Genomic DNA, 13307 nt, shown 5'->3' with positions numbered 1-13307 from the left:
AAATCTAAGAAAATGTATTTGTCTTATTAAGCAAAGCCAAAGTGTCATGTTCAAGTGATCTTAATTGTCTTTGTATCTTTGAGTTATGGTACTAAGGTATAGAAAAATATAACCAAAAGAAGAAAAATAAGCAGTACAGTTTAATATTATCAATATTTAAGTAAACATAAGATGGATTAGTTTATCTGAAAACACAAGGTCTAAATCTGTGACATATACACATTTCTGAAGAGAGAGTGGATGGAAGGTGCATCAGTAAACATTTCCTATGACCAATAAAAACATACAACATTGTTTAGTAACATTTATTCTTCCTTGTTTTCCAGATAATTTGAAAACCTTCTGACTAACATAAATTTCAACAAAAAGTTTCAATACAATTGAACAGGTGCCATGTTTAACAATAATTAAGTGTTTCGTTTACCATCTTTTAACCTAATCTAGAACATAATTATCATTGTAAGACTCTTGGACAGCAGACAGTAGCAACATTAGTGCAGCCAGTTCTAGTTGTCTTTTAACAACCCATGGAGCGGACCCCGTCAGGATCTCCAGATATGTGGCTCCGAAGGACCACCCACATAGCAAAATTGGTATGGCCCAGATCTCGCCCACACAATATGCTTACACGTGGCCCACATACTACAAAGAATGACGGCCCTTCGGTGGACCAGATATGGTTTGCCAGAGGTGGCCCACCCATGGGCCAGCACAAAGCCAGTTGCAGACACACTACTGTCCCTGTGCTGGCCCAGGACAGTTTCAGCTCGGGCCCCAGATGTCAGCCTAATGTGTAACCTAATCACACCATGTAAAAACAACATGTGCTGGAACATAATAGTGCAAAAGTAACATGACAGAACTCTGTTCAGACAGTGAATGGACTTCTTATATAACACTTTTCTAGTCTCCCAGATTACTCAAAGTGCTCTATACAACGCGCCACATTCACACACTTTCTTTAAAGTGAGTGCTTCCTAACTACATTTATACACATTCACACTCTTGACATGCAGGCAGGAGGAGCCAGGGATCAAAGGACTTACCTTCCAATCAGGTGACCTGCTCTACCGCCTGAGCTACAGCCACCGAGTGGCAAGCATGAGTAAACCCTCACTAGGTTTTGGATAAAGTGTACACTCACAAACCTTTCAAACCTGCATCTGGTTTACATTAATTGTGCCATGACACCAGCCAGTCAGAAGTGCCAGCTTGATGCCAGATCTGGGCCAGACCTGTTTTCTATGAGCCAGGGCCACATACACCAAACCACAATCGGGCAGATGTGGCGTGCCATCACAGAAATAGCGCCATCTACCTCAGGCCTGGCCCATATGTAGCTGACATATCACGTACCATGCCAGAAGTCAGCCAGCAGTGTCGGCTTGACACCAGATCCAGGCCAGACCTGTCTGCTATGTGGGCACATGTCTGTTTGGAATGAAGCCTCTTCAAACATCAGTATGCATTCAGGGGCCATGTAAAGATATGTGCCACGAGTTGGACCCTAACCCTAACAGCCTGGGCAGGGAGCTTATTCCTTTGACCAAGCATCACAGTGTCTCTTATGTTTGCCATGCCCCAGTCTGTCAGGACTGCCTTCTCAGATGGATGTTGAACCTATAAGATATACATACGAGAACTTTCCAGGTGTCTAAAATCTTGCAGAGGTTATCAAAACTGTGACTTCAAAGAACACCGATCATAACTGATACACCTATCAAAGCTTTTAGCACCCAGATTGCCCAATCACTGCACATTTATCCTAAGATTACTTATCATATACAACATTAAAATTAACACCTTCAATAATGATCAAACCGGGTATATGGCATATGGACCTAGATGTGGTGGATGTAAGGGTAATTATGATGATGCTTGTATCTTAAATGTTGTTAGGTTAGGTCTATATATTAGCTTCTAAGAAATTCTGCAAGAGTGTTTTACCTTGTAAAATTTTTATGCAAAAGAAAAAAAAAGAGTTTATTTAGAGCTCAGTGACAATAAGACAGTTACAAGTTGCTGTGCCAGAAATTGTGGCCATCCTGATCAGGAATGATCTGAGATCAAGAAGAGTCTGGGTCTGTTGTCTTTTGCTCATGTTAGCATATAATCTTCAATCAATCCCTGTCCTGTCCTCTGGAAAATAGTTATAATAACTTCTTCTTCTTTTCTTCCGTTTTTGTTTTGTTTATCACACTGAAGAATATTGGTAAACTGAGGTCTGAGTTTCTAAACAGGAGTTAGAGATGCTCATTCCTGTATCAACTTCTGTAATTTTTTTTTCACTCAGTAAATCTGTCCTGGATCTTCTGCAGGTTATTTAAATGCTGCTGCTAGGCTGCTTACTGGGTCAGACAGACGGCAGACATGAAACAGAGAAGAACAGCCATGCCACTCATCTTTGATCTGGTTTCTACGGTGGCCCTGAGAGGCCAAACGGACTGCAACTTCAGAAAATACTTGCAAAAAGAAAAATGCTGCAAAAAGAAAAATGCTGCAAAAGCACACAAAGCACAACGTAAATAGGAAAAAAGACAACGGAAATGTTTCTGGGGAGACAATAACCGGATGGACCAGTTGCACGAACCAAAACATGCTAACAATTGCACTGGGAGACACTTCAAAGAAGTGGAGCGGCTAATGGGGTGGCTGTAGCTCAGGTGGCAGAGCAGGTCAGCCACTAATCAGAAGGTCGGTGGTTCGATCCCAGGCTGCATCCTGGCTGCATGCCAAATATCCTTGGGCAAGAAACTAACCCCATGTTTGCCTACTGGTGGTGGTCAGAGGGCCCGGTGGCGCCTGTGTTCGGCAGCCTCGCCTCTGTCAGTGCGCCCCAGGGCAGCTGTGGCTACAATGTAGCTTGCTATCGCCAGTGTGTGAATGTGTGTGTGAATGGGTGAATGACTGAATGTAGTAAGTTCTGAATATTATGTCACTTATTTTATGTGCAAATATTTAATAATGAAGAACATTAAAACATTACTGTTGGCCACATGCCGGCAAAGTTACGTGACATTAGCGATCTTTGTACTTTCAGCGTTTACTTTGTTTTAAAGCCTTTACTTTATACGCCGTTAGATAGTTGACCTTAATCTTACAGAGAATGTGATGATTTTATGGATAATTAAAGTCAGTCATATATCCACAAACACAACAAGCTGAAAGTCAGTGATTGTCAGGAGAATTATTCTTAAACACTTCTTCAGTTGAGAATCAGAGAGGAGAAACACAGTTTTACTTGCATACAAGGGCAGCACAGAGCATCCACAGTGAGAGTGATGGCTCTGTGACACGCGCTCTGAAACTGCCCTGGCCTTTATTTATACATCAGTGGGTGTTTGTTCCTTACATTGGAATGTGGATGTTTAGGTGTGTGTATGTGTGTGTATGTGTTTCCATAAAATGACTTCCTAACCCTGCTGGCCTGGAAGTCCAGCAGTTCATCTAAACAAAATGCACTTAAGAGTAAAACAGACATAGATACGTTTATCCTACCATAAAACAATAAAAGAAGGTACGACCTCTCCCAGGATGTGGGTGTGAAAACCAGAACACTCTGGAATACACAAGCTTCCTAGGATGAGACATTCCTTCAGGATACTATCAACTACATACTTCTAAACACAAATGATTACATGCAGCACTCTACCATAAGTAAACCTATATAATTAAAAGATAATACTGACATTATGTTTGACATTCTATTAACATTCCCCCCTGTTGTCAGTTTAACTTTTAAGTGAGATATCAGTATGTAACATCTTGTTGAACATTTTCTGTCACATCATCATTAATCACACAAAGTCTTCACGTTCCAACAGGTCGGAGTCATTATCATCATTTGTCACAGCTATGTATGCAGTAACAGTGGAAAATATTATACGGTTAATCATGAGTTTCAGACATGGCAGGATACATGTTACAAAGACACAAAATAAAAATAAAAATACTCCAACTCCGATGAGGAGTCTTCTTAGCACCTGTAACCAGGAGCCAGTGTAAAGCCAAGAAAACCAGTTACTTGTATCATTTACATAATCCTGATTATGAGCCTGCTGGATCTCTCTCAAAACATTCAAAGCATCAGTCATGTTTGATGAGTGTACATTGTCTGGTATATATGTGCAACAGGTGTTATTAAAAAGGACACAAAGTCCCCCTTTCTCTGCTAATATCATGTCTAGAGCTACCTGATGTTGCATCACTGCAATCCGTAATGCATCAATTTCCTGATTCTGCTGTTCGTTGATCTTGCATGAAGCGTTCAAGAAGAGTCCAAAACGGTAGTCCAGAGTTTCGATCCTCAGCATGTTTTTTCCAGTTCCCACCCAAGGGAATAATGAATGGAGTACTTTTTGTCCAGTAGTCCATAATTTGAATTCCTCGGGTACGTCACTTCCCCATATCGGATCATGTGATTGAAGTTTAGGGAAAGTTGACCTTCCTTTCCGGCGTGCTGTAGAAGTGGTGTTTACTGCGGTCATCCTGAAAGTGTGGTCTGACAGGAATATAGGAGCACATGTTCCTGTCCAGCCTGGGGGCAGTATAAAATATGCCCGTTGTCCACATAACCAGGCCATTCCTTGCACCCAGTACGTGCCGTTAGAAGGTCCACTCATATTCACAGGGGTGCCTTCTTCGTGGATTACAGTTTGGCCACAGTTTGTGGTGTTTCCAAGGGATCTGTTGCCTTTCTCTTGTTGATAACACATGGAGTGATTCTTCCCCTGGAGTTGGTCCAGGAACACTGGGAAGTGGATGGATACATTCCGGTTTGTTACATTAAAATCGATCCAGAAGAGTTGATCACATGCACCATTATTAAGTCCAACAGCATATGGAATTGTATCGTTAGTGATGATTCAACTGTGTTGGAATCCAATGCCAGCAAAGCTGGCTGCACACTTTGCTTGAGTCTTGTTCATATATTCACCATATAGTGTGGGGTGTGTCGACGTGCTGGGCATGTGAGAACAGACATAACAGTCTGTATTTGCTGATTCTGCCTTAATCCTGTCGTGGATGTAGCGGTACCAGGCATTGTTCATCCACGGGTGGATGTGATCTTGCGTCATGTCTCTTAGGTGGGAGTTATCATGCGTCCATCTTTTCTGTCTGCCTCGTGGCTCAGCTGTTGTCGGCGTCAGCTGGGATCCTGTAAGGGTGAGTGTCGTAGTCAAGGTAACCAGGAGGGACCACCTTCCCATGGCTGACACAGGTCCGTCACACCTTGCACTTGGCTGCCCTAGAGTTGATCAGAGGCTAGAGGTTGAAGTGCGAGCTTACCTTAAAAGGGGCCCAATCAGCACTCCCCCCTCACCACCGAAGCAACCAAGCGAGGGTGAAACTTTCCTTTACTGGTTGACTTCTGTGGAGGAAGTGGAAACCTCTGGGACCTCAAGCTTTTTGCAGTGGCTCTGATATATCCAGGAGGGCCTCTCTGCTATTTTGCAGGCAGTTGGAGTGGTCAGAAGCACTTGGTGTGGACCCTCCCAGCGTGCCGAGCTCCAATTTTTCCTTTGAAGTACTCGGACAAGGATCCAATCACCTGGCTTCAACCTGCAAGAAATAGGTGAAAAAGAGTCTTGCGGCAGTTTATTGTTTAAAACAACTTCTCTGTTAGTCAACAATTGAGTCATCCAATCTGCCAGAGTGGTTTCACGGATTGATTTATCTAGTGGCTCACTAGTAACTGGCAATGGAAAAGGTCGCCCATGTATGATTTCAAATGGGGACAGTTTATTACTTCCTTGCGTTATTCTCATCCACATTTTGACTAGGCCTACACATTCTGGCCATGGTCTGCCAGTTTCTTCCATTGTTTTCCTGAGCCTTTGTTTTATAGTGCCATTCGTTCTCTCCACTAATCCTGCACTCTGTGGATGATAGGCACAATGGTGTTTTAGACTGAAACCTAGTGCTTCAGATACTTTGCTGATCACGTCATTTACAAAATGGGTTCCATTGTCTGATCTTATCAGAGTAGGAATGCCGTATGTTGGAATGAAATGGTTGCATAGACACTTTGCAACTGAGATTGCGTCTGCTTTTTTCACTGGGTAGATTTCAGGCCATTTTGAGAAAACATCTACAATAACTAGAGCGTATTTCGAGCCCTGACATTCATTCAATTCAATGAAATCCATGTGAATTGTATGAAACGGGTAAGGTGGTGTAGGAAAATGTCCTCTTTTCGGTCGCAAGTTACCTTGGGCATTGTGTTTTTGACAGGTCATACATGTTCTCACATATTCTTTTGCTGAAGTTTCAAAATTTACAGTATAAAATTGTTGATCGATTATAGAGATCATGCCTCCGGTGGAGACATGGCTTAAACCATGGCTCACTAGAGCGGCTGTTTTGTGTAATGATTTGGGAAGAATGGGTTTTCCTGCTATTTTCATTAAGTCATCAGCGTCTAGTACTGCTCCGTGTTTTAGCCATTGCTTTTGTTCTTTTGATGGTGCCGCTTTTTGTTCATCCTGCAGTACAGACAGTGGGATGGTATGATTTACATAAGTCGTTAGTAAGACTGTGGTTGCTATGGCTGCTTTTTTTGCAGCTTTGTCAGCAAAATTGTTTCCCTTCGTAACTTCAGAATCATCCGTCTGATGTGCTGCACATTTACAAATTGCTAAATGTCGCGGCAGCCGTACTGATTGTAACAGTTGCTTCAGCAAATCCGCATGTTGAACTGGAGTTCCCGAGGAGGTCACCATTCCTCTGTTATCCCATATTTTTGCAAAATGGTGAACTGCTGCAAATACATACTGGCTGTCTGTGTGGATATTAATGTCCTGTCCTTTATATATTTCACATGCTCTGATCACAGCAGTGAGTTCTGCACTCTGAGCTGAATATGTGTGTGGCAAGGCTTTTGCTTCCACTATAGTATCTGTCGTGGTTACTGCATATCCTACACAGTTACGCCCTTGTGCATTTTTTGATGCTGAACCGTCAACAAAGATGTCAGTGAAATCTCCTTGCGGTGTACTATAAATGTCAGCACGTGGTTTAGTTTCCTCCTCTAATTTTTCCATGCAGCAATGTGTTTTTCCCTCCATGGGTGTTGGCAACAATGTGCTGGGATTTAGAAGTCCACATCTCACTATGTTGATGTGGGACTGTGAAAGCAGTATGCCGACATAGGAGAGTTGTCTAGCATGTGTTAAAAAAGGCAAACGTGCCTGGAGCAGTATAGAAGTTACTGCATGTGGTACTCTAACAATCAGAGTATGTCCTAAAACTATGTCAGCAGATTTTTGCACTGCCTCTGCAGCCGCTGCACATGCTTGTACACAGGTGGGCATTCCTGAGGCCACTGAATCAAGTTTGCTGGAATAGAAAGCTAGTGGCCTTTGTTTTTCTCCAAATGATTGTGTCAATACTGCTTTCATATATCCCTGTGTTCCGTCTACATTCAAGTAGAATGGTTTGTCATAATCTGGTAATGCAAGCACAACGTTAGTTTGGAGCATGATTTTTAGTTTAGTAAATGCTCTTTCTGCCTCTGGGGTCCACTGTATTTTATCTTTTAAAGCAAGATCTTTTCCATAGATTAGGTTTTGCAGCGGTTGCACCTGTGCCGAGTATTCGGGAATCCACGCCCTGCAATAATTGCACAACCCGAGAAAACTCATCATCTGTTGCTTAGTTTGTGGCTGTGGTGCATTTTGTATAGCTTCTTTTCTTTTGTCTAATAGTTTCCTTCCTGCGCCTGAGAGGGTGTGCCCTAAGTATGTTACTTCAGGTCTCCACAATTGGAGTTTACTCAGAGACACTTTATGGCCCTGCTCAGCCAAGTGACGTAACACAGACATAGTATTTTGTTTACACCCTTCCTCTGTGTGGCCAGTCACTAAAATGTCATCTACGTAAAGTAGAAACTGTCCTGCTGCTGGCAGGAGGCAGGACATCATTGATTTCCTTAAAGCTTCAGCATAGAGAGTGGGACTGTTTTGAAATCCCTGAGGTAACCTAGTATAGGTGTATCTCTGTCCCTCAAACGTGAAGCCAAACAAATATTGTGAGTCAGGATGTAAAGGCACCGAGAAAAAGGCATTTGATAAATCTATCACTGAGAACCATTGTTCTTTTGGAGTGACTTGATTCAGTATAGTGTGAGGATTTGCTACTACTGGAGGTATCAGTTCAGTAATTTCATTTATTGCTCGCAGATCATGTACCAAACGATACTTTCCAGTATTAGCTTTCTTTACTGGGAAGATTGGAGTATTGCAGGTAGCAGACTTGGTTTTCATTAAAATTCCTGCTTTCTCCATATCCTGTATCACTGGCTTAATCCCTTCTGTTGCTTCCTTAGATAAGGGGTATTGTGGTCTAATGGGCCTGTGGGATGAAACAGTCTGTACTGTAACTGAGTCTGCATTTTTTATTAATCCCACATCAGTTGGGCCATTCGACCACAATGTAGAAGGTAAACTTTTAAGTGCTGGCTCTTCTTCCAGCGAGAGAGTTCCTCATTCTTGTGTGCTGTCGTGCAGATGAGCGTTGGGTGTAGTTCTTATCACCCAACCAAGTGTGTATCTCATGCACCCTGTTCTTTTACCCTGCGCCCAACCCTCTTCCTCTGTAGGTGTGTATTTATCTTTTTCTACCTTTTGCAGGATGTCGCCTAATTGGTGCCATTGTGTACCTGTTGATTTTGCAACTGACACATGGGGTTTTGCGATCCTGTTTAGTTTTTCTACTGGATCTGGTTGGATCATTGAACATACGGCATTTCCGCTTTTTGTAACATATAAGTGTTGCAAAGTCAGATATGGGCTCTTTAGACTGTGGACCTGTTTATCATACAGAGGGTCTGGGCCTGAGGTTTGTTTATAGCGCAGGGTGTTGTGATACTCAGTTGGCTTCATCTTTTCGGCACTTGAAGGAAGATGTTTTTCAGCTGCTTCTCCGAGCTGTGTAAGTGGTGGTAAATCTAATGACCAGTAGTAGTTTGGTTCTCCTTTTCCTACCCTTTGATAGGGGTCTTCTTCTGCTAACATTATTTCTGCTATCATGCCTGTGTCTGTGGGAACCACTCCTATCCCTAGTTTTGTCATTGCGTCTCTTCCTAATAAGTTTACTGGGCAGGTTGGGTCTACTATACATGGCATGTAACCGGAGCGTTGGCTAAGTTTATGCAAAAATGTCAGTGGCATTGTTAATGGCTGGGTTTTTACGTGCCCTGACGCTGTTTTTACAATTATCACTTCACTTGAATAGGTTGTTCGGGGGGGTTCAGTCTTAAGTACTGTTTTACAAGCTCCTGTATCACACAACATTTGTAGCTGTTTGCCATTTACATAGACCGTAAGTGTTGGCTTTCCGTCCAGTAAACTTACTAGCTGATGAACATTGTATACTTCAGCTTCATCCTGTTCTGAATTGTCTTGTTTGTTTGTTAATGTTTTTACTTCTCTTTCATCTGTCTGGTTCTCCCTGTCATCTGGCTGAGTGATTGCGGTTAGTCATTCTGTGTCAAACGTGCTCTGTGTTTTACAGTCACGTGCAAAGTGCCCCCGTTTTCCACACTCCCAGCATGCAGTGTATCTGGACCTGCCTCTGCCTCTTGCTCCTCCTCTAAGCATTCCTCTCCCTCTCCTTTGACCTCTGAAACCTCCCCTGTAGCCCCCACTAAAAGCTGTAAAAGCAGTGTCAGTGTCTAGGGCAAAAACTGAGGCCTTCTCTTTGTTTTTTACTACTGTCTGAGCATGATTAGCATATTGAAGCGCCTCATCTACTGTACCTGCATCTTGTGTCACCCAATATTTTTCTACATGAGACCTAATGCTTGGCAGTAATCCTTTAATAAAAGCATGTTTAAATTGTTGCTGATATGGTGATTGTGGGTCATCAGCATAAGTTAGACCTGAGTTCTGTCTGAAAACTGGTCTCAGCCTGTCCATATATTCATGTGGATTTTCTGTGTCATTCTGTTTAACTTGCCCTATTTTACCATAATTGGCTCTTAGTGCTAATTGTTGACGGGCCCTATCAAACACAGGTACTAATGCTGCTTGGAGGTCAGCATGACCAGGGGGAAACGCTCTACCATTTAGTAGGGAGCCGGTAAAGTCTCCCTTAATTCTCCCCCAGGACAGCCCTAGGCAGTCCTGGAATAACTGCGTTACCTCGTGACCATTTAGATGCCACTGGGTAATTACTTCACGCATGGCAGCGTGCCAGGGTTCGTATCCTTCCTGTATTAGTGGAATGCCTTTTATTACATTTTGTCTGTCTTTGTGTGTCCACGGGCGGTAAACAAAGATTGTGGGTCTGTCATCCCTGTTTGCTCCCTGACCTTCACCTAGGAGTGTGCCATATCTAGGGTTTGCTACTTCAACTAATGGACATGCCAGTGTGGATGGTGGTGGTGGGTCTGGGTGTGAACCACAACCATTGCACTCTTCTACAGAGCCACAATCATGTCCTGGATGAAATTTTTTCTCATGCTGTGTTAACATTGTTTGTGCTTCCTCATATGCATTGTCAAATTTAATTTTCAGTGCTCTTGTCCATATGGGAGATCGTTTCAAACGCGATTTTGGTGTGGCGCTGGTTACTTCTTCTGCAGCTAGTGTGGAAGATTTAACAGAGGGGTTTGAAAGAGAGTTATGTGGGTCTATCAGTGGAGGTCTTTGTCCAGTACATGCCTGCTTTGTAGTTTCATCATCAGGGGTTATTAAAGCTGCTGCTAATTGTTTTTTCTTTTCCTCTTTCTTTTTTTTGTTTTCAGCTCTCTTTTCAGCTTCGTTTTCCCATACTTGGAAAAGTCTATATTCTTCTCTACGTTTTAATTTTTTCTTTGGGTCTTTCGTTAATGTAATTTCTTGTTTCAAGGCATCTCTCAGTTGGGTAACAGCTGAGGGATTACATTTCCCTTCCCACGTGGGGCTTTTTATTTTCTTAGGATTTCTCCATCTACAAGCACTAATTTGTCCGGCGCCTGGACATTTCTTTTCTAGCCACTGCTCGTCAGCAGTGAGATTGGTGGGCTGATTCCCCATTTTCACAGAACTGCAAAAGCCTTCTCTGGCACGCTTGACTCAGGGTGGTGGCTGACACGGCCTTCTACTCCGCGCTATTTCACGGAGCGGTGTCAGTTTTATGAGATAAAACTCAACCTTTCTCCTTTGTCGCCAGTACTTGAGCTTTTGCAGGATACACAAAGATGGAAGTAGTTCAGCAGTTTATTATGCTGTAAAATCAACTTACTTCCAGACACATACACACATATACATTTGCGCGCTAATTTGTCACGAAGTATTTAACGGCTACCTCTAAAAACCAGTCTAAACACAGTTCCTTTTGGCGAACTTAAACCTATTTTGATTCCTTTATCTCAACGTATTTTAATTTGTCACGAAGTAATTCACAGCTACCTCTGAAACTGGTCTAATTCGGTTCCTTTCGGCGAACCCTAACCTATTTTACGCGTTTCATTAAATCTCTGCGGCCGTCTTATATATCAAAATAGTGTTTCTCACCCTCAGACGACTCACTGGTGGTTCGGATCGTCAGACTGAATCCCACTGCCGTGGAACAGACCAGGAACACCGGCCCAAATCCGAATTTACGGTCCGGGACTTTCCGGCCTCGTCTAAGAGGGCTGTGCACAGACTTCGGTGCTGGCTTCCCACGGCGTCAGGACTCAGTCCGCCAGATCCTGGAACAGAGTCACAGATAACAGTTCTGATGTTTCTGATCCGGCTCGGAGGACCAAAACAAATGTCAGGAGAATTATTCTTAAACACTTCTTCAGTTGAGAATCAGAGAGGAGAAACACAGTTTTACTTGCATACAAGGGCAGCACAGAGCATCCACAGTGAGAGTGATGGCTCTGTGACACGCGCTCTGAAACTGCCCTGGCCTTTATTTATACATCAGTGGGTGTTTGTTCCTTACATTGGAATGTGGATGTTTAGGTGTGTGTATGTGTTTCCATAAAATGACTTCCTAACCCTGCTGGCCTGGAAGTCCAGCAGTTCATCTAAACAAAATGCACTTAAGAGTAAAACAGACATAGATACGTTTATCCTACCATAAAACAATAAAAGAAGGTACGACCTCTCCCAGGATGTGGGTGTGAAAACCAGAACACTCTGGAATACACAAGCTTCCTAGGATGAGACATTCCTTCAGGATACTATCAACTACATACTTCTAAACACAAATGATTACATGCAGCACTCTACCATAAGTAAACCTATATAATTAAAAGATAATACTGACATTATGTTTGACATTCTATTAACAGTGATGCTGCTCCGTTTGCAGTCCTGAATATGACGGCACAAGCAGGATTCACTGCACTGTTAATGTTAGCTGTGTTATATTGCTGCCTCTGTTCGGTGGTGTCGTGCCAAACGGACTTTAACGTGTGTTTGAACGAGCTGACGGTTCACTCGTTAAGCTGAAAGAAAGATGCTTTAATCACAGGAGTCACACATGTGTCCACTGGACCATCTGGGAACTCTTCTTGTTTAGCACTCGTAATAACACAAACACTAAATCCTCCTTCTCTTGTGCTGTTTTGTAGCAGTGTATACACCTGAGACTTTCACTTGTCTGTCTGTCCTGCACTCTCTCTCTGTTTCTTTCTCTCTGATTGTGGAATAAAAGTATGAACATGTATTTATAAGTTACACTTGTGTTTGAATCCTGCAGCTTATCACACATTTGATTTCCATGTGTGACAACTGCAAGTGTCCAGAGTGAGGACAGACTGAGGGACCCACTGCTGCACATCATCTGTGAGGCTTTGCACCCCTGATGATCCACCAGGACAAACTCAGCAGTGTGTGAGGAAGAGGAGGAGGAAGAGCCAGCAGCAGCTGACAGATGGAGAGAATAGACAGACTGTTCCCTGTTTGTGAAGGACTGCTAGAAAAGTTTAACATAACTAATTGTCTGTCCTGAATCAGTCTTATTAGGTAATGTTCAAATAATGTTATCATCCCAGTGTTTTCAGTGTGGGAGAAAGTACTCAGGGCCTTCAAGTTACACACTATGAAAGGCAGCAACAAGTTTAATATTCAGAAACCTAAAGTATGTATCAGCAGCAGAATGGAGCTAAAAATAAATGTTTGTTTCAGTTCTATGAAGCTTTGAGTATTTTGGATTAGTAGTACTGCTGTGTTTGTTGCATTGTATTGCTGTAATTGTTTATATGCTTTATATATTCTGAGGTAAGTTGATCTATAGTGTTACATCATATTCTATAAGGATGTTATGTGTTTGTATACTTTCTGCCCAAATTGACCCATTTAGCAGAAGTCAGCCTGTTTAAGGCTCTG

General features: G+C 42.6%; 1 protein-coding gene and 1 long non-coding RNA gene across 2 annotated transcripts in view; one reads left to right on the top strand and one right to left on the bottom strand.

The window, feature by feature from the left end:
- The window catches only part of LOC109201238 (uncharacterized), a 6651-nt gene extending 6009 nt beyond the window's left edge, over positions 1 to 642 (top strand). The window contains exon 4 of the long non-coding RNA XR_003218927.1: positions 1 to 642. This exon is cut by the window's left edge and continues 469 nt beyond it. This is a non-coding gene — a long non-coding RNA (uncharacterized LOC109201238).
- Positions 643 to 3541: 2899 nt separating this feature from the next.
- Positions 3542 to 11944, bottom strand: LOC112846057 (syncytin-A-like). Its single transcript, XM_025905312.1, has 2 exons — positions 11499 to 11944; positions 3542 to 5562 (listed from the first exon to the last, which is right to left on the bottom strand). The coding sequence occupies exon 2, from the start codon at positions 4713 to 4715 to the stop codon at positions 3798 to 3800; it is 918 nt and encodes a 305-aa protein (XP_025761097.1). The 5' UTR covers positions 4716 to 5562; positions 11499 to 11944; the 3' UTR covers positions 3542 to 3797.
- Positions 11945 to 13307: the final 1363 nt, after the last annotated feature.

The sequence above is a fragment of the Oreochromis niloticus genome, linkage group LG3, assembly GCF_001858045.2.
Source record: "Oreochromis niloticus isolate F11D_XX linkage group LG3, O_niloticus_UMD_NMBU, whole genome shotgun sequence".
Lineage (NCBI taxonomy): Eukaryota > Metazoa > Chordata > Actinopteri > Cichliformes > Cichlidae > Oreochromis > Oreochromis niloticus.
The sequence above is the reverse complement of the archived record's forward strand: the minus strand, read 5'-3'. Positions and strand labels throughout refer to the sequence as shown.

Coding starts and splice junctions, on each gene's coding strand:
- LOC112846057 (XM_025905312.1), bottom strand. CDS start 4,715: ATGTGTTATCAACAAGAGAAAGGCAACAGATCCCTTGGAAACACCACA.